The 25,484-nt window shown below is 46.3% G+C and overlaps 1 protein-coding gene across 1 annotated transcript in view; it reads left to right on the top strand.

Moving 5' to 3' along the window:
• Positions 1-480: 480 nt before the first annotated feature.
• The window catches only part of C5H1orf127 (chromosome 5 C1orf127 homolog), a 28,908-nt gene continuing 3,904 nt past the window's right edge, over positions 481-25,484 (top strand). Inside the window, exons 1-9 of the mRNA XM_029066068.2 lie at positions 481-553; positions 2,490-2,588; positions 5,468-5,592; positions 7,772-7,915; positions 16,898-16,936; positions 20,602-20,748; positions 21,577-21,661; positions 23,420-23,616; positions 23,876-24,008. Of these exons, the coding sequence (XP_028921901.2) occupies positions 481-553; positions 2,490-2,588; positions 5,468-5,592; positions 7,772-7,915; positions 16,898-16,936; positions 20,602-20,748; positions 21,577-21,661; positions 23,420-23,616; positions 23,876-24,008 (1,042 nt within the window). The remainder of the gene's footprint in view (positions 554-2,489; positions 2,589-5,467; positions 5,593-7,771; positions 7,916-16,897; positions 16,937-20,601; positions 20,749-21,576; positions 21,662-23,419; positions 23,617-23,875; positions 24,009-25,484) is intronic.

A 25,484-nucleotide genomic window follows, 5' to 3' on the forward strand; every position in this document is an offset into this window, starting at 1 on the left:
CCAAAACTGGCCCATCTGAGGCAAACAAAGAGCATCTTGGTAGGTTATTCTGACTCACGAGGATCTGAACTAGCCTCAGGCCCAATCTGTATGGATAACTGGCTTCACTAGTAGAAGAAGCACGGGCTTAGAAGTCAGAAGACCTGGGTTCTAATCCTGCTCTGCCAGTTGCATTTGTGACTTTGGACAAGTCAGTTAACTTCTCTGTGCCTCAGTTTCCTCATCGGTAAAATGGGGTTTCAATAGCCTGGACTCCCTCCTAGTTAGATGTGAACCTCATGTGGAACAGAGACTGTGTCCAACCTGATTATCTTGTATCTACTCCAGTACTTAGAACAGTGCATGACACATAATAAGTGCTTAACGATTATTATAATTACTTTGGCTTTGAGATAAGGTGTGCTTCTGCTCATTGGCATCACCCGAAGCCACCTTGGTCTTCTCTGTTTCAGGGTAGTTGGTGTTGCCTGGGCTGTACCGATGATTTTCACCTGGACCTTCCCCCGCTTGGTGAACAACGACAGTTCACGCCAGGTGGTTGAAATCTCAGAAGGTAGAGCCTTTTCTTGAGGGCATTAGAAGTGAAAACCCAACCACTCGGGGTGAGACCTGCCTCATGCCCACGTGGATGGTACCACCTCGGCTACCAGCCTGAAGCAGAGGATGTGGGGGACTGAAGGGCCATCTGAGACCAGCCTCAGGCTGCGGGAGTTTGGCTCTGTTCTGACCTGATGGGTCCCATCAGCCTAGGGGACGTATCTGGTCTGGCAGCAAGGCCTAATGGAACTGGGAGTCAGGAAACCCAAATTCTAGTCCCAGCATTGTCCCTGGCTGTGGAAAGTTGTTAAGCCTCTCTGGGCCTCAATTTCCTCACCTGGAAAATAAGGATAGGAACTTGTTGTAGACAGGGAATGTTACTACAGACTCTGTTATTGTGGCCTCTCCCAGGTGTTTAGTACAGTGCAGTGCACACAGAAGCAGCATGGCTTAGTGAGAAGCAGCATGACCTAGTGGATAGAACATGTGCCTGGGAGTCAGAAGGACCTGTGTTCTAATCCCAGCTCTACCACTTGTCTGCTGGGTGACAAGGAGCAAGTCACTTCATGTCTCTGGGTCTCAGTTACCTCATCTGTAACATGGGGATTAAGACTGTGAGCCCCATGTGGGACAGGGACTGAGTCCTATATGATTATTTTGTATCTACTCCAGTGCTTAGCACAGTGCCTGGGGATATAGTAAGCACTTAGCAAATACCATAAAAAAGTAAGTGCTCAGTGAATACCATTGATTGATTTCTGATTTACATCTTAGAAGCCCTACTGAGAGCTCACCTTCTCCAAGAGGCCTTCCCAGACTGAGCTCCCCCCTTTTCCCTCTGCTCCCCCTCCACCCTCTGCTCCTCCCCCACCCCCTTCGCCTCCCCTCAGCTGAGCCCCCTTTCCTTCTGCTCCCCCTCCCCACCCCGTCCTCTGCTTCTCCCCTCTCCTCTTCCCCTTCCCTCAGCACTGTGCTCATTTGTATATATTATTTATTACCCTATTTATTTTGTTAATGAAGTGTACATACCCTTGATTCTATTTATCTTGATGATGTTGTCTTGTTTTTGTTTTGCTCTGCTTTGCTTTGCTGTCTCCCCCATTTATACTGTGAGCCCATCATTGGGCAGGGATTGTCTCTATCTGTTGCTGAATTGCGCCTTCCAAGCGCTTAGTATAGTGCTCTGCATATGGTAAGCACTCAGTAAATACTATTGAATGAATGAATGATGATCCTGGTGTGGGGCAGATGTTCTGCCTGGTCTGATGACTTTGTATATATATTTGTGCACTTAGTTCTGTGCTTTGGTACATAGCATGTGCTTAATAAAAATCAAAATGATTATTTCCTGAGCCCTGACAGAGCTCTACTCAGTGGGTCCTCTGAGATTGGTGCAGCTCCAGAGAACCTGAGATTCTAGGTTCAGGGCCAGAGCATGCACATTGGGAAATCAGGACAATTCCCCTGCACATCTCTGGACTTAGAACTCCCCCTAGGCCATGCTCACTCCACTGCTCTCTTTAGCCTCCTGGGGTTGTGAAGTGATGGGTGGTTCCCAAATTCATTCATACATTCATTCATTCAATCATATTTATTGAACACTCTGTGTGCAGAGCACTGTACTAGGTGCTTGGAAAGTATAATTGGGCAACAAATAGAGAAAATCCCTACCCAACAAAGGGCGCATAGTCTAGAAGAGGGTAGACAGACAACAAAACAAGTAGACAGGCATCAGTAGTGTCAATATGAATAAATAGAATTATAGATAGAATGATAGACAGAATTATAAATGGCCCAAATTCAGGGCCCTTGCTCTGCCCCTAACCAAATGCCCCTCATAGCCCAGGAGAGCCGACTCCTTCACTTGTTTCCATTCCAATCCCTTCATTTCTCAGGTTGGGGCTCGGCCAGGAGGTCCTTCTTTCTCATGAGTATTTTCTCTATCTTGCCAGATGACGTTGAATGCTTCTCGGATTATATGGCCCTCTGGATCCCCAAGAGCCACGCAGACGGACTGAAGCAGTGGTTGTCCCGGACACTGCATATGCCAAGTGAGAGGGCCCAGTTTTCACGGGGTTGCTGCCAACAAAGGCCTAGATTAGTCCTTGCCGTAAAGAGAAAACTGAACGCTTCAGGGAGCCATTCAGATTCCTAACCCCCGTCGGGCTGAGGACCAGGATAAATCATCCCTGAAGAGATGGATTTGAGAGAGGAAAAGGGGATCTCTACACCCAGGAAGGCCAAGGCTGTTTCCGGTTTAGTGGGGATGGGACTGGGCTGGGGAGAGGAAGGGGAGGCACTCCTGAGTTCACCAAGGGCTTTTTCATCTCTAGCCACCAACAGGGACTATTGTCCAAGCCCTAGGCAGCAGTGCTGCTGGGGACAGAGGGAGAGGACCTCTTTTGATGTAGGGGGAACAGAGAGAGAGATGCTGCCAAGACTCTGCAGCCCCTCTGCCAAAACTCCCCCACCCCCAGGGCACTCTAAACTCCTGCTTCTTCTCCCCAGGAGGTCTGAGGTTGAGGAGGGGAGCTCAGACATCACCCTTCAGCTTGGATTAATCCCTCAGGGGCCCAAAGCATCCTCCAAGTAATGCAAAACTAGGAATCAACCAGATGCCCCTACCTCAGAGGTGAACAGCAGAATGGAAGGAACCTGGGCAGTGTTTGTATATTAAAAGGCCATTTTCCAGGAAGAAACCATCCAGATACATTAAGCCATTACCTGTCCTTTGGAGTGCTATTATTAATGAAAAACAATAGATTAATAGTTTTAAAACACTTGTTCAATAAGGAATTTTTATGGTTCTGGATAGAGGCCATTAAACATTTCTGTGTGTTATTATAAAGGAGTTTTAGGCATAAAATTACAAAGTCAATAATCAGGGAATCGGTCTCAGCAGCCAGCTCCAGGCCATTAGTTTCAGGCTGTGTCAGGAGCACCTGTAGCTCTCCCCAGCTAGCTTTCATTTCAGGCGGAGGGGCCGGTGCCCCAGCTGGGGGCAGAGAAACAATCCTCCCTGCTGTCTTCCATAAACTTGAGAAAACAGCAGGCAGGTGTGAACAGCATGGAGCAAAGCAAATGTTTACAAAGTGCAAACAGGAGTGCAAATGAAAACCAGTCAGGTCAATTTGCACCTCCAGGTGAAGACATTTTATTTCCCCAGTGTGAATGGTCGTTTGGCATCCTTCCTTTGGCCAAAATCACAGCGCCAAGATGGAGGAAGCCCAGGCAGTTTACTGTCCTCCCCAATGTAGGGATTTTGAGGCAACCAGAAGAATCACTTTGGGAAATTCTTCTAGTTGCCTCAAAATCCCTGTGTTGGGGAGGACACTGAGCTGGGGAATTCCTAGTTGGAGAAGCAGCTCAGCCTATAGAAAGAGCAAGGGCCTGGCCATTAAAGGAGCTGAATTCTAATCCTTGCTGCTGTGTGACCTTGGGCAAGTCAGTTTACTTGTCTGGGCCTTAGTTTCCTTATCTAAAAAATGTGAGTCCTGTATATGACTGTGTCTGATCTATCTTGCATCTACCCTAGTGCTTACTGGCAAACAGTGAGTGCTTAATAAATACCATTATCATTGCACATAGTAAATGCTCAATAAATACCACTGATGATGCATTATTATTATTATTATTGTGAGATTTTGAAATCTGGTTAAACAGGAACCTTCTAGACCTGGAGCTGTCCATAGTCTTTGCTCACGACCCCATCCTTCATGGCTTGAAACTCTCTATTATAGAAGAGAAGGCCCATCATCCTCATTCATTCATTCAATCATATTTATTGAGTGTTTACTGTGTACAGAGCACTGTACTAAGCGCTTGGAATGTACAATTTGGCAGTAGATAGAGACAATCCCTGCCCATCAACCGGCTCACAGCCTAAGAGGGAGAGACAGACAGCAAAACAGAACAAGTAGAACAGAACAAGTAGAACAGAACAAGTAGAACAGAACAACAGAACAGAACAAGATGGCATCAATACCATCAAAATAAACAGAATCATAGATATATACACATCATTAATAAAATAAAAAATGAATAATATATGCAAATATACACAAGAGCTGTGGGGAGGGGAAGGGGGTAGAGCAATGCGGGGGAGTAGGAGTAATGGAGAGGGGAGGAGGGGCAGAGGGAAAGGGAGGGCTCAGTCTGGGAAGGCTCTCCGTAGGGCTTTGAAGAGGAGAAGAGAGTTAGTTTGGAGGATGTGAGGCAGGAGGGCATTCCAGGTCAATGGTAGGACGTGGGCCAGGGGTCGATGGTGGGACAGGTGCAAATGGACTGTGAGGAGGTGAGCGGCAGAGGAGGGGAGTGTGCAGGCTGGGCTGTAGAAGGAGAGAAGGAGGTGAGGTAGGAGGGGGCAAGGTGATGTAGAGGTTTGAAGCTAAGCGTGAGGAGTTTTTGCTTCATATGAAGGTTGATAGGCAACCACTGGAGGTTTTTGAGGAGGGGAGATACATGCCCAGAGAGTTTCTGCAGAAAGATAATCCAGGCAGCAGAGTGAAGTATAGAGTGAAGTGGGGAGAGACAGGAGGATGGGAGATCAGAGAGGAGGCTGATGAGGTGTTTATTGGATGCCTTCTGTGTGCCAAGCATCCTGCTCAGCACTTATTTGTATTGATATGTGTCGCCTCCCTTCTAGAATGTGAGCTCATTGTGGGCAGTGAATGTCACTGTTTATTGCTGTACAGTACTTTCCCAAGTGCTTAATAGAGTGCTCTGCATAGAGTAAGCACTTAATAAATATGATTGAATGAGTGGGAGAGAACCACAGAAGCAGAACTCACAATCACTGCCCTTCCAGAACTCATGATCCAGTGGGAGGACAAACAAAAATGATCCCAGAGTGTAGGAGTGGCAAGAAGGAAGAGAGTCATACCCTTCTAATCCTGGGCCCAACCCATATCTCCAACCTTCTCTATTACAGTGACCTGGGAATCTCTGGAATGGCCAAGCCCTTTGCTGGCCCAATGTGGCTATTCTCTGCACCCTGATCCGAATGGCGATTATATCTTCCAAGTCCTCTACACAGCCTGCTTTGTGCAACAGGAGGTGAGTGTCTTCACGATGCTCACTACTCTCCTCCCCTCAGTCAGCCAATCGTATTTATTGAGCACTCAGTGGAATATTACTGGTAGCTTACATTATTATCTGTGCAGTGGGAGTTAAATCTTGTATTCAGCAGGAAGAACAAGGCCCCACTTTTCAAAGTTTCCAATATCAGAAAACAATCAATCAGTGGTATTTATTGAGTGCTTACTATGTGCAGAACACTGTACTAAGCTCTTGGGAAAATACAATAGAGTTGGTAGACTCTATCCCTGCCCACAAAAAAATGCTGAGAGTATAAGGATATTTACATAAATGCTGTGGGGCTGGAGTGAATGTCAGAGTGCTTAAGGGCACATAGGTGGTGCAGATGGGAAGGCGTACTGGGAAATAAGGGATTTGCCGGGGAAGGGAGGATGGAGTACCTTAAAGTTAATGGTAAGGAGTCTCTGTTTGAGAGAGAGGTAGATGGGGAACCATTGGAGGTTTTTGAGGAATGGGGAGGTTTGGACTGAATGGTTTTTCAGGAAAATGATCCAGGTAGTAGAGTGCAGTGTGGACTGGAGAAGGGGAGAGACAGGAGTCAGGGAGGCTGGTGAGAAAACTGATGCAGTAGTCAAGATGGTATATGATTAGATCAGCGTACCTGCACTTCAGATGGAGAGGAAAGGGTGGATTCTGGAGATGAGAAGGAATAGTTAATTCTGTCAATTCTTCTTTCTCATCTTCAGAATCCACCCTTTCCTCTCCATCCAAAATCCAAAATCGTCTGGATTTTGTGACAGGTTGAAACAAAAGAAATGCAAGACAGGCTTAATCAAAGGATACAGAGATCAGAGATGGAAGGCTATGGAGAGAGTGACTTGAGTGAGGCAGGAATAGAGAGAGGAAGATTAGGGGAGGAAGAGATGGAAAGAGAGAGGAAGTCTAGGAGAGCAGAAGAAGGATGGGGGAGGAAAGGGTAGTTGAAGAGAAGAAGGCTGGGTCAGGACCCAAGAGGAGAAGGAGATGGAAGGTGAAGAAAGGATGAGTAAGAGAAAGTCCATTCTAGGCCCAGGGTCTCCATCCACTTGAGGACTGATCAATTAAGTACCATTTGAGTGCATACAATGAGTTGGAGCAAGGAGATAGCAGGCTCTTTCTATGCAGTAACAGTTTCCTTAATCAATCAATCAATCAATCAATCGTATTTATTGAGGGTTTGTTAAGTGCTGAGCACTGTACTAAGCACTTGGAGGTACACTACAACAGAAATTAGTGGATTAGTTCCCTTCCTATAAGGAGCACCCCTACCATCCTGATTTCTTTACATGGGGCCCAACTTAGAGGAATCCCAGAATTTGGTCTGGAGGCAACAGACTAAAGACAAAATTCAACCTCCAGATTCCACTCAGTCCCTAGCTGTGGCTGGGCAAGATGTACAGTTATTTCTGCAACATCAGAAGAACCTTGTGCTGTGGGGAAATTGCATTATAGGAACCATTTAGTCAGTGGGAATTAGTGGACTAAGAATAGTTAGTTTGAAGATACCGCCCTGAATGATTTTTATCATACAGATTCCTACAGAATGGTTACATCTACCACTAGCTGAATGCTTTACACTCTTGCCATTCATTGATACTATACTGTATTAAAACCGTAAAGTTGCCAAAACACAAAGACACAAATTATTGTGAAGATGTTGGGAAGCAGTGCTTACTGTGTGTAGAGCACTGTACTAAGCACTTGGAAGAGTACAATATAACAGACACCCCCTGCCCACAATGAGTTTACCATCTAGAGCATTACCCTCCATTGTAATTTTTAAAATCTATAGCACTATCACACTTTGGTAAAAACCATGCTTAAGCACTGAGCCACTCTTTCTAAACTAAATCTAAACTAGAGTAGATTCTAAACTGAACCTACTTGTGCCAACCTGAGTACCCTGCTATCCCAGAACACATTTGTATTATGGGAAGAACATTCCCTAAAACTTCCATCAAGACCTTCCCAAATCATGGCATGAAAACACTCCTTGCATCAACTGATGGCTCATTCCTCTTGTGATGGAAGCAGCCTAGCATATCCTGGCAATTAATGTTAATTGTATTTGCTGTGAATAGTCACTGACCTATAATTGCAGCCCATTAACCACTGTTTTCCTCTTTCATTTACACATACACTTCTGCCCCACCTCTAGGAAGCAAATTACAGGTTGGAAATCAGGATCTTCCAAAAAGGAGCAAAAGGATTCGGGCAAAGAGATAGCTACATAATGAAGTGCCCTGTGATTACTTCCTGGTTGGGCCAAGAGAGTATCCGTTGTGAACCAGAGTTCATTCAGGTAAGCGGAGCAGAGTTTTCTGTTATGGATTCTTGTGTCCTCTCCAAGAGTCGCAGTCCTGGCCTCCTGTTGACAGGCTCGAGTCTTCCTGGGCAGTTTTGTTTCACTGGCCATCTGGACCCCTTCAATTCCCTCTACGACTGAGAAACAGGCTGGCCTAATGGATAGATCACGGGCCTGGGAGTCAGAGGATCTGGGTCCTAATCCTGGCTCTACCACTTGTCTGTTGTGTGACCTGATGCAAGTCACTAACTTCTCTGAGCCTCAGTTACCTCATCTGTAAAATGGGGATTAAGATTGTGAGCCCCATGTGAGACATGGACTGTGTCCAGCCTGATTAGCTTGTCTCTATACCACTACTTAGTACAGTGCCTGGCACAGAGTAAGCCCTTAATAAATTCCATAAAAAATCCCCCAAAAAGCTCTTGTACCTTGAGCTCATTTTGGGTTGAGGCTGGAGTGGCCACCTCCCTGAGGTTTTCACTGTTGTCAAAGCAATGGAGGCAGATGGGAGCATTCAAACATTTACCCAGTGGCTTTTGAGGTAGGCAGAGCTTTTTGCATTTTTCCAGAATGGGGAGCAGCAGCACGCCTAGCCAGTCTGTCACTCAACCTAATAATGCTTTGCCAGCTGCCACCCGTTCCAGAAGCCTCCGTCCTCCACTGCTTCCGGCACCGCAGGACCTGGCCCCACCTGAAGGTGATGCAACCTGGAAAGCAGTGTAGGACTGCCTCTCAAACCAACTTTCTTCTGCCATCACCACACATGCCTGGGATGAGAAGAAAATGGGATGCCCTCCAAGTGGATTCCAAACTGGGCATTGCTTTCCTATAGATATAGGTAGCACTGCTTCTCTGCCCACTACCCTGGGTCCTTGAGGACCCTAGGTGAGGGGAGGAGGGGAGAAAGAGAGAAAGCGAGAGAGAATTCAACAGAGCCTTTGGCAATATACACGATGGAACTGATATGAAGGATCCTGGCAATTCCTGGTCAGAGGACAGCTGGGAAGCATGCAGTTTATGGATGGGTAAAACTCTCTCTCTAGGATTTTCCCAGTGAAACTAGCAGCCCTCCCCAGGGAGAGGGGAGATCGTCAGGAAAAATTCCCAAGCCTTTAAGTTTACCCCCAACTTGCAGGAAGTTCTTTTCTCCCTCCCTGCAAAATTCACACCACCACTTGGAGACCATGGAATAACAGGTGACTGTTCCCCAGGTAACTGGGATTTTGCCTCTCCCAAACCATTTAGGGGCTGGTCAGGGAGTGGTTCTTTCTAACAGCTGTCATCACCACCAACTCCTCCACCTCTTCACCCTTCTTAGCCTGACTAAAAGCACATCTCCAAGAGGCCTTCTTCAAGACCTCATTTCTTCTTCTCCCATTCCTTTCTGAATAGCTCTTGCACTTCGATTTGCATTCTTTATTCACCCCTTTCTCAGCTTCACAGCACTTATATACTTACCTGTAATTTTATTTATATTAATGTCTGTCTCCCTCTCTAGACTGTGAGCTTGTGGGTGGGGAATGTGCCTACCAACTCTGTTGTGCTGTACTCTCACAAGTGCTTAGTACAGTGCTGGCACACAGTAAGCACTCTCTATACAATGAGCACAATAAGCAATCAGATTGATACGATTGATTCAGCATGATCAATGAATAATAATAATAATGTTATTTAAGTGTTTACTATGTGCCAGGCACTGTTCTAAGCACTGGGATAGATACAAGGTTATTAGGTTGTCCCACGTGGGGCTCACAGTCTTGATCCCCATTTTACAGATGAGGTAACTGAGGCACAAAGAAGTTAAGTGACTTGCCCAAAGTCACATAGCAGATAAGTGGCAGAGATGGGATTAGAACCCATGACCCCTGACTCCTAAGACCGTGCTCTTTCCACTAAGCCATGCTGCTTCTCTGAATACAGCCCCTACTCTTTTCATGGTATTCTGTTGTAATTATCATTGCTATTATTAATAATAATTAAAATACTTGTGGCATTTGTTAAGTGCTTACTATATGCCAAGCACTGAACTAAGTACTAGGAAGTTATAATCAGGTCCCACATGGGGCTTACAGTGTAAATAGGAGGGAGAACAGATATTGAATCCCCATTTTGCAGATGAGGGAACAGAGGAACAGAGTATTTAAGTGACTTGCCTAAAGTCACAAAGCAGGCAAGGGACAGAGACAGTATTGGAATACTAATAACAACAACCGTGGTAGAGAAGCAGCGTGGCTCAGTGGAAAGAGCTTGGGCCTGGGAGTCAGAGGTCATGGGTTTGAATCCAGGCTCCACCATTTGTCAGCTGTGTGACTGTGGGCAAGTCACTTAACTTCTCTGTGCCTCAGTTACCTCATCTGTAAAATGGGGATTAAGACTGTGAGCCTCACATGGGACAACCTGATTACCCTGTATCTCCCCCAGCACTTAGAACAATGCTCTGCACATAGTAAGCGCTTAACAAATACCAACATTATTATTAGACTACTAGTCCTCTGATGCCCAGGCTCTTTCCACACTGCTTCCTCTCGATTCATAAGGAGAAGTAGGGGATGCATCCTGAAAGGAAGGGACTGGGAGGCAGGATTCCTGGGTTCCCTTCCTTTCAGTTGTTCTGCTTAGTAATCAGAAGGTCTCACCCTGAAGACCTCCAAACACAAACCAATCAGTGGTAATTATACTGTGTGCTTACCGTGTACAGAGCACAATACCAAGCATTTGAACCTCTGTAAGCTATATGGGTGGGAAGAAGCGCTCCTTATGTTCTCCAGATAGGGAAACAGAGACAATAAAGCAGCGTGGCTTAGTGGGGAGAGTATGGGCTTGGGAGCCAGAGGTCATGGGTCCTAATCTCCGCTCTGCCCCTTGTCTGCCTGGTGACCTTGGGTAAACCACCTAATTTCTCTGCGCTTCGGTTACCTCATCTGTAAAATGGGGATTAAGGCTGTGAGCCCCACAGGGGAAAACCTGATTACCTTGTATCTACCCTAGGGCTTAGAACTGTGCTGGGCACATAGTAAGCGCTTAACAAATACTATAATTATTTCCCTCTAGACTGTGAGCTCGTTGTGGGCAGGGATTGTCTCTCTTTATTGCTGTAATGTACTTTCCAAGCACTTAGTACAGTGCTCTGCACACAGTAAGAACTCAGTAAATACTACTGCATGAATGAACTGAGAGGCTATGACCTGTGATAAGGAATCAGGCAAACCAGAGAATCAATCATATTTATTGAGTGCTTACCATATACTAAGCCCTTGGGAGAGTACGCTATAACAATATAGCAGAGTTGGTAGACACATTCCCTTCCCACAATGAGAACCCAGGCATCTTGCCTCCCAACCCCTTCCTTTCAGAGACTGCTTCCAGAAAACCTCATCTAATTGAGCCATTCTCTGTGATTTTTGGAGCTGTTTCCGTGCTGCACTTTGAACTTGCATTAAGTTTTAATTAAGATAGCTACACCAGCGATGCCCTTGGTTAAATGCAGTTGTGGGCACTAGGCACATAGATATTTAATACACTGGGTCTCCCCTGCTGATAGCTCAGTGTGCCCACGGGTGTACACAGAGTCAGTGCCGTGCTGGTAGCTATCTAGTGCACTCACTTAAGTGTGCCCACAGGCACAGAACAAAATGCAGCACAATAACTATTCATTGCCCTGGGTTAAGTGTACCCAGGGGTACCCATAAACTCAATGTAGTGATTAGCTATTGCTCCCAGTAAAGAGTACCCAGAGGTTCTAATGAATGTCCACAGGCACCTAAATATAACCTTGTACAAAAAGATTCAGCCATAGATACTTAAAGAGCGCAGAACATTTGTCTCTAGGTATTTTCTAAGCTCTTCCCTCCCATCTTTACTATTTTTCTTTCTGTCAGAACGTTTCTCCCTCCCTCCTGCTGATCAGATGCCTCACTTCCCCCCCTAGGCAATGGGTAGTAGTTTCTGAGTGGCCTGTGGGGAGAAGGGGAGGGCGATGAGGGGGCATTTTAAAGGCATCTGCTCTGGGTTCAAGCCAATGGTTTTTAAGAAACACTTCGGCCTCCCTCTCCCTGCATCTCAGCAGGCATTTCCCCATCTCTTACTATCCTTCTGGAATTCATTCATTCATTCTTTTGTATTTATCAAGCACTTACTGTGTGCAAAGCACTCTACTAAGCACTTGGGAGAGTACAATATAGCAATGAACAGGCACATTCCCCACCCAGAGTGAGTTTACAGCCTAGTAAGATATCACTTCATCTATCAATCACTTGATAATGTTAATTGAGCACTTACTGTGTGCAGAGATCTGTATTAAGCTCTTGGGAGAGTAGGATATAACAGTTAGTAGATACGTTCCCTGCCCACAACCAGCTTATACTCCATCTCATCCTGAATTTATGTCACCTGTAGCTGGTGGCTCTCTCAGAGATAATAAATAATAATTATTATGGTATTTGTTAAGTGTTGAACTATTTGCCAGGAACTGTACTAAGCACTGGGGTGGATACAAGCAGATCGGCTTGAACACAGTCCCTGTTCCACATGGGGTTCACAGTCTCAATCCCCAGTTTACAGATGAGGTAACTGAGGCCCAGACAAGTGAAGTGACTTGCCCAAGGACACACAGCAGACAAATGGCAGAGCCGGGATTAGAACCCATGGCCTTCTGACTCCCAAGCCCGTGCTCTATTCACCTCACCATGCTGCTTCTCTTAATGAATCCCCTTCCTCTGAGCACTTAAATACTCACCTTTTCCTTGTCCCCATAATCCCAAAATGCATATTTTTATACTTGGTTGCTTCCTTGCTATCTGCAATTTATTTAGTGTCTGTCTTCCCCCTGGACTGTAGAATCTTTTATCTTATCTAATTCTAATCTTATTCTCTTGTTCTTGCTCAAATGTTTGCTTCAGTGTTCAGCACTCCTCTCACAGTGTGGCCTGGGGGGTAAAGCATGGGTCTGGGAGCCAGACGATCTGGGTTCTAATCCCAGCTCTGCCACTTGCCTGCTCTGTGACCTTGGGCAAATAACTTCTCTGGGCCTTAGTTTCCTCAACTGCAAAATGGAATTTCATTACCCATTCTCCCTCCTATTAGACTGTGAGCCCCATGTTGTGCAGGGACTGTTTCCGGCTTGATTGACTTGCATCTATCCAGCACTTGAAACAGTGCTTGACACACAATAAGTGCTAAACAAATACCTTAAAATAAATAAATAAATACTACTGATTGAGCATATTATCAACATGCCTCGAGGAGAAGGGCTACCTCAAACAGAAGCATTCTAGGGAGACCCATGGCTGGCTGCCAACAGATCATCTCAAATGCCATGCATCATAGGTCTCTGGGCAAAACCAAGGGTAAGGAAATTATAATTATGGTATTTGTTAAGCACTTACTATGTGCCAGGCACTGTACTAAGAACAGAGTTTTCAGGTGTGAATTGGAAAGTGACAGAAAACTAGCCTGGGAGCTGCAATCCATCGATCAGTGGTATTTATTGAGCATTTACTGTGTGCAGAGTACTGTACTAAGCACTTAGGGAGAGTACAGTATAACAGTTGGTAGACACATTCCCTGCCCACAATGACCTTGCGGTCTATATCACCCTGATGGAGAAATTCTGGAGGCTGAACACAGACATTAATATAAAGAAATAATCAGTGATATTGAGTGCTTATTGTGTACAGAGCATTGTACTAAGCGCTTGGAAGAGTACAATATGGAGTTGATAGATACGGTCCCTGCACACAACGAGCTTACAGTCTACAGGAGAAGCCTCTTGCACCACCTCTTGCACCACCAGAGGAAGGGAGAGGAGATGGGGGAATTGACAGGTAATTAGAGGCTAGAAGAGAGAGGCCATGTGAAAGGCCAGATGAGAGATGCAATGCCATTTTGAAATGGGGTGGTGTGGAAAGTTGTTCATTCATTCAATAGTATTTATTGAGCGCTTACTAAGTGCAGAGCACTGTACTAAGCGCTTGGAATGTACAATTCGGCACCAGATAGAGACAATCCCTGCCCACTGACGGGCTTACAGTGTAGTCGGGGGAGACAGACAAAAACAATAGCAACAAATAGAATCAAGGGGATATACACCGCATTAACAAAATAAATAGGGTAATAAAGATATATACAAATGAGCAAATGAGTACAGCGCTGAGGGGAGGGCAAGGGGGGGGGGGAGCAGAGGGAAAGGGGGGAAAGGGGGCTTAGCAGAGGGAGGTGAAGAGGGGGCAGAGAGGCAGCAGAGGGAAAAGGGGAAGCTCAGTCTGGGAAGGCCTCCTGGAGGAGGTGAGCTCTCAGTAGGGCTTTGAAGAGGGGAAGAGAGCTAGTTTGGCGGAGGTGAGGAGGGAGGGCATTCCAGCACCACTGGAGGATGTGGCCTAGGGGTCGACGGCGGGCTAGGTGAGAACGGGGGACGTTGAGGAGGTGGGCTGCAGAGGAGCGGAGCATGTGGGGTGGGCAGTAGAAAGAGAGAAGGGAGGTGAGGTAGGAGGGGGCAAGGTGATGGGGAGCCTTGAAGCCTTGAGTGATAAGTTTTTGTTTCGTGCGGAGGTTGATAGGCAACCACTGGAGGTTTTTAAGGAGGGGAGTGACATGCTCAGAGCGTTTCTGCAGGAAGATGATACGGGCAGTGGAATGAAGAATAGACTGGAGCAGGGAGAGGCAGGAGGAAGGGAGATGAGAGAGAAGGCTGACACAATAATCCAGCCGGGATATTATGAGAGCCTGTACCAGTAAAATAGCCGTTTGGATGGAGAGGAAAGGGCGGATCTTGGCGATATTATAAAGGTGAGACCGGCAGGCCTTGGTGCTTTAGGGTCAAGCTAGTCTTTTGTTTCCAACAGCCGCTTCTCAGACACCATACCTCTTTGAAGAGCCCTGTTGAAATAGTAATAATAGTAATAATAGTAATAGAAATAGTAATAATAATTAATTCATTCAATAGTATTTATTGAGCGCTTACTATTTGCAGAGCACTGTACTAAGCCCTTGGAATGAACAAGTCGGCAACAGATAGAGACGGTCCCTGCTGTTTGACGGGCTTACGGTCTAATCGGGGGAGACGGACAGACGAGAACAATAGCAATAAATAGAGTCGAGGGGAAGAACATCTGGTAAAAACGATGGCAACTAAATAGAATCGAGGCGATGTGCATTTCATTAACAAAATAAATAGGGTAATGAAAATATATACTGTTGAGCAGACGAGTACAGTGCTGAGGGGATGGGAAGGGAGAGGGGGAGGAGCAGAGGGAAATTTGGGGGAAAGAGGGTTAAGCTGCGGAGAGGTGAAGGGGGGGCGGTAGAGGGAGTAGAGGGAGAAGGGGAGCTCGGTCTGGGAAGACCTCTTGGAGGAGGTGAGTTTTAAGTAGGGTTTCGAAGAGGGGAAGAGAATCAGTTTGGTGGAGATGAGGAGGGAGGGCATTCCGGGACCGCAGGAGGACGTGGCCCGGGGGTCGACGGCGGGATAGGTGAGACCAAGGGACGGTGAGGAGGTGGGCGGCGGAGGAGCGGAGCGTGCGGGGTGGGCGGTAGAAAGAGAGAAGGGAGGAGAGGTAGGAAGGGGCAAGGTGATGTAGAGCCTCGAAGCCTAGAGGAGTTTTTGTTTGGAGCGGAGGTTGATAGGCAACCACTGGAGGTGTTTAAGAAGGGGAGTGACATGCCCAGATCGTTTCTGCAGGAAGATGAGCCGGGCAGCGGAGTGAAGAATAGACCGGAGCGGGGCGAGAGAGGAGGAAGGGAGATCAGAGAGCTGGCTGACACAGTAGTCTAGCCGGGATATAACGAGAGCCCGTAGCAGTAAGGTAGCCGTTTGGGTGGAGAGGAAATGGCGGATCTTGGCGATATTGTAAAGGTGAAACCGGCAGGTCTCGGTAACGGATAGCATGTGTGGGGTGAACGAGAGAGACGAGTCAAAGATGAGACAGAGATCGCGGGCTTGAGAGACGGGAAGGATGGTCGTGCCATCCACGGTGATAAGGAAGTCTGGGAGAGGACTGGGCTTGGGAGGGAAGATGAGGAGCTCAGTCTGGCATATGTTGAGTTTTATAGTAGTGTTGGTATTTGTTAAGCACTTACTATGTACAGAGCACTGTTCTAAGTGCTGGGGTAGATACAAGGTAATCAGATTGTCCTACATGAGGCTCACAGTCTTCATCCCCATTTTACCGATGAGGTTACTGAGGCGCAGAGAAGTTAAGTGACTTGCCCACAGTCACACAGCTGACAAGTGGCAGAGCCGGGAATCAAACCCATGACCTCTGACTCCCAAGCCTGTGTTCTTTCCTCTTTCCACCGAGCCACGCTGCTTCCAGGGAAGCAGCAAGATCCAGGGAGATCTAAAGGGAAATATTTATTTTAAAGGTAGCTTTAAGTGCTTACTATGTGCCAGGTGTTGTACTAAGTACTGGGATAGATACTCAAGCTTATCAGGTCAGACACAGTCCATGTCCTACATGGGGCTCACAGTCTCCACCCCCATTTTACAGATGAGGTAACTGAGGCCCAGAGAATTTAAGTGATTTGCCTAAGGTCATGTAGCAGGTAAGTGATGGAGCCAGGATTAGAACACTTGTCCTTCTGATTCCCAGGCCCGTGCTCTATCCACTAAGCCATGCTACTTCTCCAGTTATTCAGTACTCCTAGTAAATTATCAGCACCTCCACTGCTTCACCCCAAGAACAATGCCCGCCCCAACTGCTGCTTCTCTAAATTCCGCTTCCCAACCTCGGGGTCAGGTCCAGAGAAGCCACCGGGAGCTGCCGAAAGCAAAGGAGGTAGCTAGAGACAGCAGTGTCCTATCCCTGCTGGCCCTGTGAGTCTCAGAACATAACAGGCATTTTCCTCTTAATGAGCAATGACCAGAGCTTGGAACACTACTTTTGCAAGTTACCTACTGGGGTAATTGCCGGACTCTTCTGTACTCCCACAAAAATGTTTATGAGCTTCCTCTAGAGCACTGCTTTCTTTCTTATTGCTCCTCAGGTGTCTCGGCCCTTGCCCCAGCGAAACCCCAATGGACAGGTAGGTGTGGCCCGAACATCTTGCCCAGAACGGGCAGAGAAGACCCGGGCTGTCCCTCCCTCCGTGACAGGGAGGGAGTGTGTGTCAATCAGTCGATCGATCAACTGTATTTATGGAGTGCTTACTGTTTGAAGAATATTGTACTAAGCACTTGGGAGAGTACAATATAACCAAGTCGGTAGACACGCTTTGAAGCCAGTAGCTGCCTTGAATGTCTGAGGGGTCAAGATGAATTCAGTTTGGGGGTGAAAAAAAAAGAATTTACATGGGACCTGCTCCCTCACTCTTGGGAAAGATAGCGGGGGGAGCAGGGATAGACCAATTGTGTAATAATAGTAATAATAATTGTGTTGTTTAAGCACTTATTTTTTTATGGTATTTGTTAAGCACTTACTATGTGCCAGGCACTGTACTAAGTGCAAGAATAGATGCACGTGGATAAAATAATAATGTTGGTATTTGTTAAGCATTTACTATGTGCCAAGCACTGTCCAAAGCACTGGGGTAGATACGAGGTCATCAGGTTGTCCCAAGTAAGTCTCACAGTCTTCATCCCCATTTTACAGATGAGATAACTGAGGCCAGATAAGTTAAGTGACTTGCCCATGGTCACACAGCTGACAAGCGGCGGAGCCGGGATTAGAACCTATGACGTCTGACTCCCAAGCCTTGGCTCTTTCCTCTAAGTCATACTGCTTCTGTCCCACATGGGGCTCACAGTCTTAATCCCTATTTTATATTTGAGGTAACTGAGGCACAGAGAAGTGAAGTGAGTTGCCCAAGGTCACTCAGCAGACAAGTGGCGGAGCCGGGACTGGAACCCAGGTCCTTCGGAATTCCAGGGCCATGCTCTACTCACTAGGCCATGCTACTTCTAACTTATTATATATAAAGCACTCTGTTAAGCAATGCAAAGTACAGTCAGATCAGACAGACAGAAGCCCCATCCCACATTGGGCTCTGAGCCCTAAAGGAAAGGGAGAACAGGGGTTCCCCATTTTACAGATTGGGAAACTACAGCACAGAGAAATTAAGTGACTTGTCTAAGGTCACCAAGCAGTCAAGTGACAGAGCTGAGTTTAGAATGCAGATTTTCTTACACCAGCCTGTGCTCCCTCCACTAGGTCAAAGTCAAAATCTTGAAGCCCTTATTATTGTTCTAGATTTTAGTCCAGAGCCCTTGGCCCAAAGAGAGTTGGGAATCTCCTTTTCACTCCGCTCAGGGTGCAGCATTCTCCTCTCTGTCTCCACTCCTGGTACATATGAGTTCCTGGCAGGTGTTTTGTGTGAGGACAGACTTCTCCCCAATCTGCATTATGGTACTGATTGAAATTCCCCATTGGCTTTCATCTTGCGTGACAGGGTAAGGCGTCCCCCCTTCTGTGAGACCCTCTGGAGGCCTGATATTTCCCGGAGTGTTCGCCTGAGGCCTTCTCCTCTCTCTGTGTTGCTGCCATCATACTGCTCTCTCATCACAGGGCCCGGCCCCTTCCGAGGCGGGTCCTGAAATTGTTGATTGGAATCAATTATTATTATTATTAATAATCACTCAATAAATGGTGTTTATTGAGCGCTTACTGTTTGCAGAGCACTGTACTAGGTGCTTGGGAGAGTACCATACAATAGAATTAGTGGACATGTTCCCTGCCCCAATGAACTTACAATCTAGCTCCTTACAGGCAGGGATTATCTACTAACTATTGTACTCTCTCAAGAGCTTAGTACAGTGGGCTGCACGGACTACGTGCTCACTAACTATTGTTTGATTGATTGGCAAGTGCAAGCTCTAGGCTTCCCTCGTCACAGTAAGCACTCAATAAATATGATTTATTGATTGCGGGCCTCTTTTCTCTTCCCCAAAGTCTGACCCAGAGCTCACTGTAGTGGAGAGGTAGAACAGCCGAAGACAGGAAAAAGACTGCTGGGGCTTGTGATTGATCAGTAATGAAGGGGTTTTGCCTGGAGAAGCAGTGTGGCCTATCGTCTTGGGAGTCAGGGGGCCTGGGTTCTAATCCTGGCTCTGTCTTTTTCCTCCTGAGTCACCTTGGACAAGTCACTTAACTTCTCAGTGCCTCACCATCAGTGATATTTATTGAGCACTGTGCACAGAGCCCTACCCTAAGAGCTTGGAATAGTATAATACAACAGAGTTGGTAGACACGTTCCTTGCCCACAAAGAGCTTACAGTTTCCTCATCTGTAAAATGGGAATCAAATACCTACTTCCCACTTAGGCTGTGAACCCTATGTAGGGTAGGAACTGTGTCAGACCTGGTTACCTACCCCATTGCTTGTCTTAGCAGGAGTCCTGAAAGTAACTGACTAATGTGAGTGGTGAAAGCCATAGTGATTATAGTTCAAGGCATTCTGGCACAGCATCAGCATTGGGCTGTGGTCTTTTCAGCCCTACAAAGATCATTCATTCATTCAATCATATTTATTGAGTGCTTACGGTGTGCAGAGCACCATACTAAGTGCTTGGGAAAGTACAGTTCTACAATCAACAGACACATTCCCTGCCCACAATGAGCTTATGGTCTAGAGGGCAGGGGGAGACAGACATCAATACAAATAAATTACAGATATGTACATAAGTGTTGTGGGACTGGGAGTGGGGAAGAACCAAGAGAGGAAGTCAGGGTGATGCAGAAGGGAGTGGGAACAGAGGAAAAGAGGGGCTTAGTCTGGGAAGACCTCTTGGAGGAGATGTGCTTTCAATAAGGCTTTGAATGGGAGAAGAGTAATTGTCAGATTTGAGGAGGCAGGACGTGGGCTAGAGGTCGGCAGTGAAATAAATGAGATCGAGGCAAAATGAGAAGATTAGCATTAGAGGAGTGAAGTGTGCAGGCTGGATGGTAGAAGGAGTGTAGCAAGGTGAGGTAGGAGGAAGCAAGAAGGTGGAATGCTTTCAAGCCAATGATAAGGATCCTGCATGTAAAGCACCAGCCTGGGAACTCAGAGGACCTGGGTTCTAATCCCAGCTCTGCCACTTGCCAACTGTGTGAACCTGGACAAATTGCTTAACTTCTCTTTGCCTCAGCTCCCTCATCTGCAAAATGGGAGTTCAGTACTGTTCTCCCCCCTCCTTAGACTGTGAGCCCCACGAGGGACCTGATTGTCTTATATCGACCCCAGTGCTTAGTCCAGCGCTTGGCACACAATAAGGGCTTAACAAAGTGCCACCATTATGTAAACCTCTTGCTTGCAAATCTGCTGCAGCACTGCCCCCTTGGACCATTCCCTACCCTGTGAGGTGGAAGCATGACGGACAGGGATTGGTGAGTGAGAGTTTACCCAGGGTTTTGGTCCTGAAGTCTTCCATGGTTCATCTGTCATTTTGGACAGGTGACTCCATCATCCTCATTATTTTGCTGCAAGGGACTGGGAGATCTTGGCTTGCCTTTTGGATTTTCTGTGTGCTGGTTTACTAGATGATGTGACTGGATGACTTTAATGACTGGCTGACTGACTGTCTGGCTGGCTGATTGACTAACTGACCAGCTGATGGGATGGCTGACTGACTGACTGACCGGCTGACTGACTGACCAGCTGACTGACTGATTGTCTGACAGGCTGACTGGCCGGCTGACAGGTTGACTGATTGACCGACCGGCTGACTGAATGACTTACTGACTTACTGAGCAGTGTTTTTTCCCATTTGTCTAGGATGCCTGGTTGCTGTCCCTGCGAGGTGAAATGGTAGCCTCGCTTGAAGATGCCAGTCTGTTGGGCCTCTATGTGGAAACCAATACCACCACCATCACTGTCCAGGGCTCAAGACAGCCCCTCCTGCAACGGAGGGAGGTTAGAGGGGTACGAAGCATCTACTTGGGAGGCTAGCCAGGCTCTGAGACTTTTTGTTTTGTTTTAAATATTTGTTAAGTGCTGACTTTGAGCCAGGCACTTACTAAGAGCTGGGGTAGACACAACCTAATCAGGTTGGACGCAGTCCCTGTGCCACAGGGACTCACAGCCTTTAATCCCCCTTTTACAGGTGAAGTAACTGAAGTCCAGAGGTGTGAAGTGACTTGTCCAAGATCACACACCAGACAAGTGGCAGAAGTGGGATTAGAACGCAGATCCTTCTGATTCCCAGGCTTGTGCGCTATCCATGAGGCCAGGCTGCTTCACATGTTGGTCTGACTTTGGAAATTGTCACCAAAATCCCTCAAAAGCTGGTTGGATTACCTCCATGCTGATTAGACTGCCACACGAGGAACTGGACAGATTTTGACGTCTGCATTTGAGAAGCCAGTCCTATTAGCGAAAACTCTGTTCAGTGTTGTGTGGCAGATGACAGAATTCTGCAATCATGTATTCAGTCTGTGCTGATCACCGTGGCAGGGGCATAATTACCGTCGCCTTAAATAGCCCAAAGTTACCGAGTGAAAGAAGACGGCTCACATGACATTTGCTTAGCATGATATTCCTGCTATATATAGCTTGGTTAAACAATATTTTGTTGGATAAATTTCAGCAATATTCATTGACCAAGGGGCTCTGACAGCCAGGATTGTGCTCTAGAGCCTTGTGTGTAGGGGTGGGAGGTGGGGGTAAAGGGGCAGTTGGAAAGAGAGTTAATTTCTTGAAAAGGAAATCTTTAGGGATCTCAGGAAGAGACTAATTCTCGTGCCTTGGCAGGAAATGAACATGACGGTGGAGATTCTACCTCTTTGGATGGTTCAGGATAATTACGCCTATTCTTTGGAAGCCAGCTGCCCCCTGGGTAAGGGTTCTGTGTTGTTCATGTACATTCAAATCTGGCTACATTTTGGACCCAAAGGCTCTTAGTTTGATTGCCCTTTAGCCTGATGACTCCTGAGCACTCGTATCTCATGAATGATTGATTGATTGACCAGTTACGGTATCCCACCGTATGCTGAGCATTGTGCTAACACCGGGGAAATGCAAATAAAATAGTCCCAGGACGTCAAAGGGGTCCCACTCAAAAGGGAGGAAGATAATCACATTGAATTTATTTATTTATATTAGTGTCTGTCTCCCCCTCTAGACTGTAAGCTCATTGTGGGCAGGGAATGTGTCTACCAACTCTATTGCATCAATCCATCATATTTATTTAGTGCTCACTATGTGCTGAGCGCTATACTAAGCCCTTGGGAGAGTACATTATAACAGAGTCGATAGACAAGTTCTCTGACCACAGTGATCTTAAAGTCTAGAGGGGAGACAGACATTAATATATATATAAATAAATTATAGATATGTACATAAGTGCTGTGGAACTGAGGGAGGAGTGAAATAAAGGGTGCAAACCCAAGTGCCAAGGGGCCCATTGTTGGGTAGGAATTGTCTCTGTTGCCGAATTGTACTTTCCAAGTGCTTAGTAAAGTACTCTGCACACAGTAAGCGCTTAATAAATACGGTTAAATGAATGAATGATGCAGAAGGGAGTGGTGGAAGAGGAAATGAGGTCTTAGAGAGGGCTTCTTGAAGGAGATTTTACTCTCCCAAGCATTTAGTACGGTGCTCTGCATGCTGCAATTACACAATAAATATCGTCGATCGACCGATAAGACTAAGGAAAGATTGTCAACAGTGGGAGCTAAGGCAGGTGCAAGTCAGAAACTAAGACACTGCAGGGAAGAAGAGTCCCTGGAGGGAAGGGGAGTTATCGAGAACTGTACACTGTCCAGGCAGCAGTCCTTGGCTCAGCAGGCCTCTCCAACATTTTAGAAGTTCCACCAGATGGGGAGGCAGATTCTGCTGGCTCTGCTCCTCCTAATTCATGGAACCTGGGATCATTATTTCCCCAAGATGGTATGTAGGAAAGAGCATACTGACTTAGGTATCAGCAGCTGTCCTCACCTGGAGTCCCAACAAATGCCAAGCAAGTTCAACAGTTCCGCCAAAGGCAATCTTGGTTGCACGCAACATGGGAAGGATCGTCTCAGCCACGCTTGCACAACCTGATACTCTCAAAAACAGTAGAATCACCTTCAGTAATGATAGCAAAATAACTGTGGCGTTGGTTAACCACTTACTATGTACTAGGCACTATGCTAAGTGCTGGGATAAATATCTGTAATTGTATTTATTTATATTGATGTCTCTCCCACTTTAGACTTTGAGCTCGTTGTGGGCAGCGGTTGTCACTCTTTATTTCTGTAATGTAGTTGTCACTCTTTATTTCTGTATTGTACTTTCTCAAGTGCTTAGTACAGTGCATCACACCCAGTTAGTGTTCAATACAATTGACCCATTAGCTTTACAGATGAGGAAACTGAGGCGCAGAGGTTTCAACTGACAAATCCAAGGTCATTCTGCGGGCAAGTACCAGGGCTGAGATTAGGACCTGGGTCTCCTGACACCCAGTCCTGTGTTCTACCCTTAGGACACACAGCTTCAAATTTGAAGAATAGCTTCCTAGTGGTTCGAGGGGTGACAGGAGCAGTGGCTCCATCCTGCTCTAAAGTGGGCGTTAGCACTCGTGTGCCCAAACCTGTTTTTTCTCTCCCCATTGTAGTGTCATCCCAACCAGGGTCAGAAGTCTTGGTGCACATCCCTAAAAGGAGATTGGGACTGGTCAAAAGAGGCTCCCACGCCCTAGAGACTCTGAGTCTGAAAAATCTCCACGTCAACCAATCAAACACCTTCACAGTCACGGAAAACAGACATTTTGTGGTGATCGCCATCCCCGCCACCGCTGTGCTCCAGACCCAGGTCAGCGGTCTCCTCTGCTTTGAAAGTTTCCATTGTGTCTTGGCCCCTAGCTAGCAACGCAGCTTCGCTCCTCTGACTTTATAAGAGATGAGGTCAGTGGTTATGTGCCTGCGGGTTTTTGCTGGCTACCAGCCCACCATTCATTACCTGGAATGATCTAGGCACTAAGCCCAGGTGGGGAATGTAGCTGGATGGCAGGTAGGCGTGTCCCGGAGTGAAAATGCAACCAGATAACATGGGATTCTCTCTTGTTCCACAGCAGTGTCAGGAAGCCCAAGAGCCCCTGGGGTGGCAGGCTTTCTACAGATTAGACCTGAGTTTGGAATTTGCTGAAGTTCCCAGGCCCGTCCACTGGACTGTGGAGAATTTTTTCAACTGCATCGATAAGCCCGGTGAGATTCCCCTCCTCCCACACCCCCCAAGCCCCCAAACCTGTCCAGGACTTCTTTTTGTCCTTTTTCCAGTACCATTCTTGAGGCCAACGACAAAAGAAGTGTCTTGGGTGGGGTTAATTAAACAAAGGCCCAGGATTTCTGTTCTCCTCAAGTCATCATGGTATAGCACTTTAGCCTTTCTGGACTCAGTTTCCCCACCTGAAAAAGGGGGTCAAAAAACAGGAAGTATGCAAGCTACTTAAAACAGGCCATATCCCCCTTCTAAGACTATAAGTTCATTTTGGACAGAGAACGTATCTACCAATTCTCTTTGTTTCATTGTGCTCTCCCAAATGCTTAGTCCATTGTTCTGCCCACGGTAAACGTTCAATAAATATCACCGATTGATTGATATCCAGCAGGACCAGGATCTAAGCTCAACAAAGCCTAGTTAATGTGACTACTAGTAATAGCAGCAGCATGCATTGAGCACAAACCTGATGCTTAGATAGAACAAAATACCAAAGCGACACTTCCCCTGCCAAGCAGGAACTTACATTCTAACAGGAAAGACAAGCATAAAAGTTGTTACAACTAAAGTCTTCAAAATAAATAAATTGAGCAGCCATATCCATACGAGTGATGAGTGTAAATACATTCAGTAGTGCTAGAGGCAGCTGAAGGGATGATAATGATTCAGTTGCTGGGAAATTAATCTGGAAAAGCTTGTAGGAAGAGGTGTGATTTTAAGAGGGGTGATAATAAAGAATGTTTCACGTATCTGGGGGTCACAGAAATCTGGTCGTGGGAGGGTTACTTGGGGTACCAAACAGCTTGACATTGACACACGCAAAATCACCAGGAGCAAAGCTCATTAAAATGCTGTGTAGCGACATGCGTCTAATTCACAAGCGATGTTGCCCACTTTCATCTTACAAGACCTAACTGTCCTCAATAGAAGACAGACGCAAAGGAGATTTAACTCAGATGTTTGGGCCGTAGGAATGCCCTGGCTACTAGGATATGCTGTTTCAATGCTGCATAAAACTATAATTATATTTAGAATTTCATTTAGCATAAAGATGAAAGAGCAACCGCCTACTTGTTCAAGTCTGAAAATTTTGGATCAGAAGGAGAGAAGCCGGTATAATACTTGTCAGGAACTGCACAATTTTTGGTGTATTTCTATCTTTGGTGAAAATCTATCTTTATTTCATAGTTAAGTTTCCCGTAAAACACTGCCAACCTAATCCAAGAGCACTGGGGTCATTTGTAAGAGCCAGGAGGAGAAAGGTGCAAGAAACTAAAATGGAAATGACCCACCTATTATGAAAGAAATTCAAAATCAATCAGTGGTATTTACTGAGCCCTTGTGTGCAGAGCACTGTACTAAAATGTTTGGTGAAGTATAATACAATAGAGTTAGTAGACAATCCCTGCTTACAAGGAAATTACAGACTACAGGGAAAGACATTAAAATAAATTACAGATAGG

The sequence above is a fragment of the Ornithorhynchus anatinus genome, chromosome 5, assembly GCF_004115215.2.
Source record: "Ornithorhynchus anatinus isolate Pmale09 chromosome 5, mOrnAna1.pri.v4, whole genome shotgun sequence".
NCBI classification, from domain to species: domain Eukaryota; kingdom Metazoa; phylum Chordata; class Mammalia; order Monotremata; family Ornithorhynchidae; genus Ornithorhynchus; species Ornithorhynchus anatinus.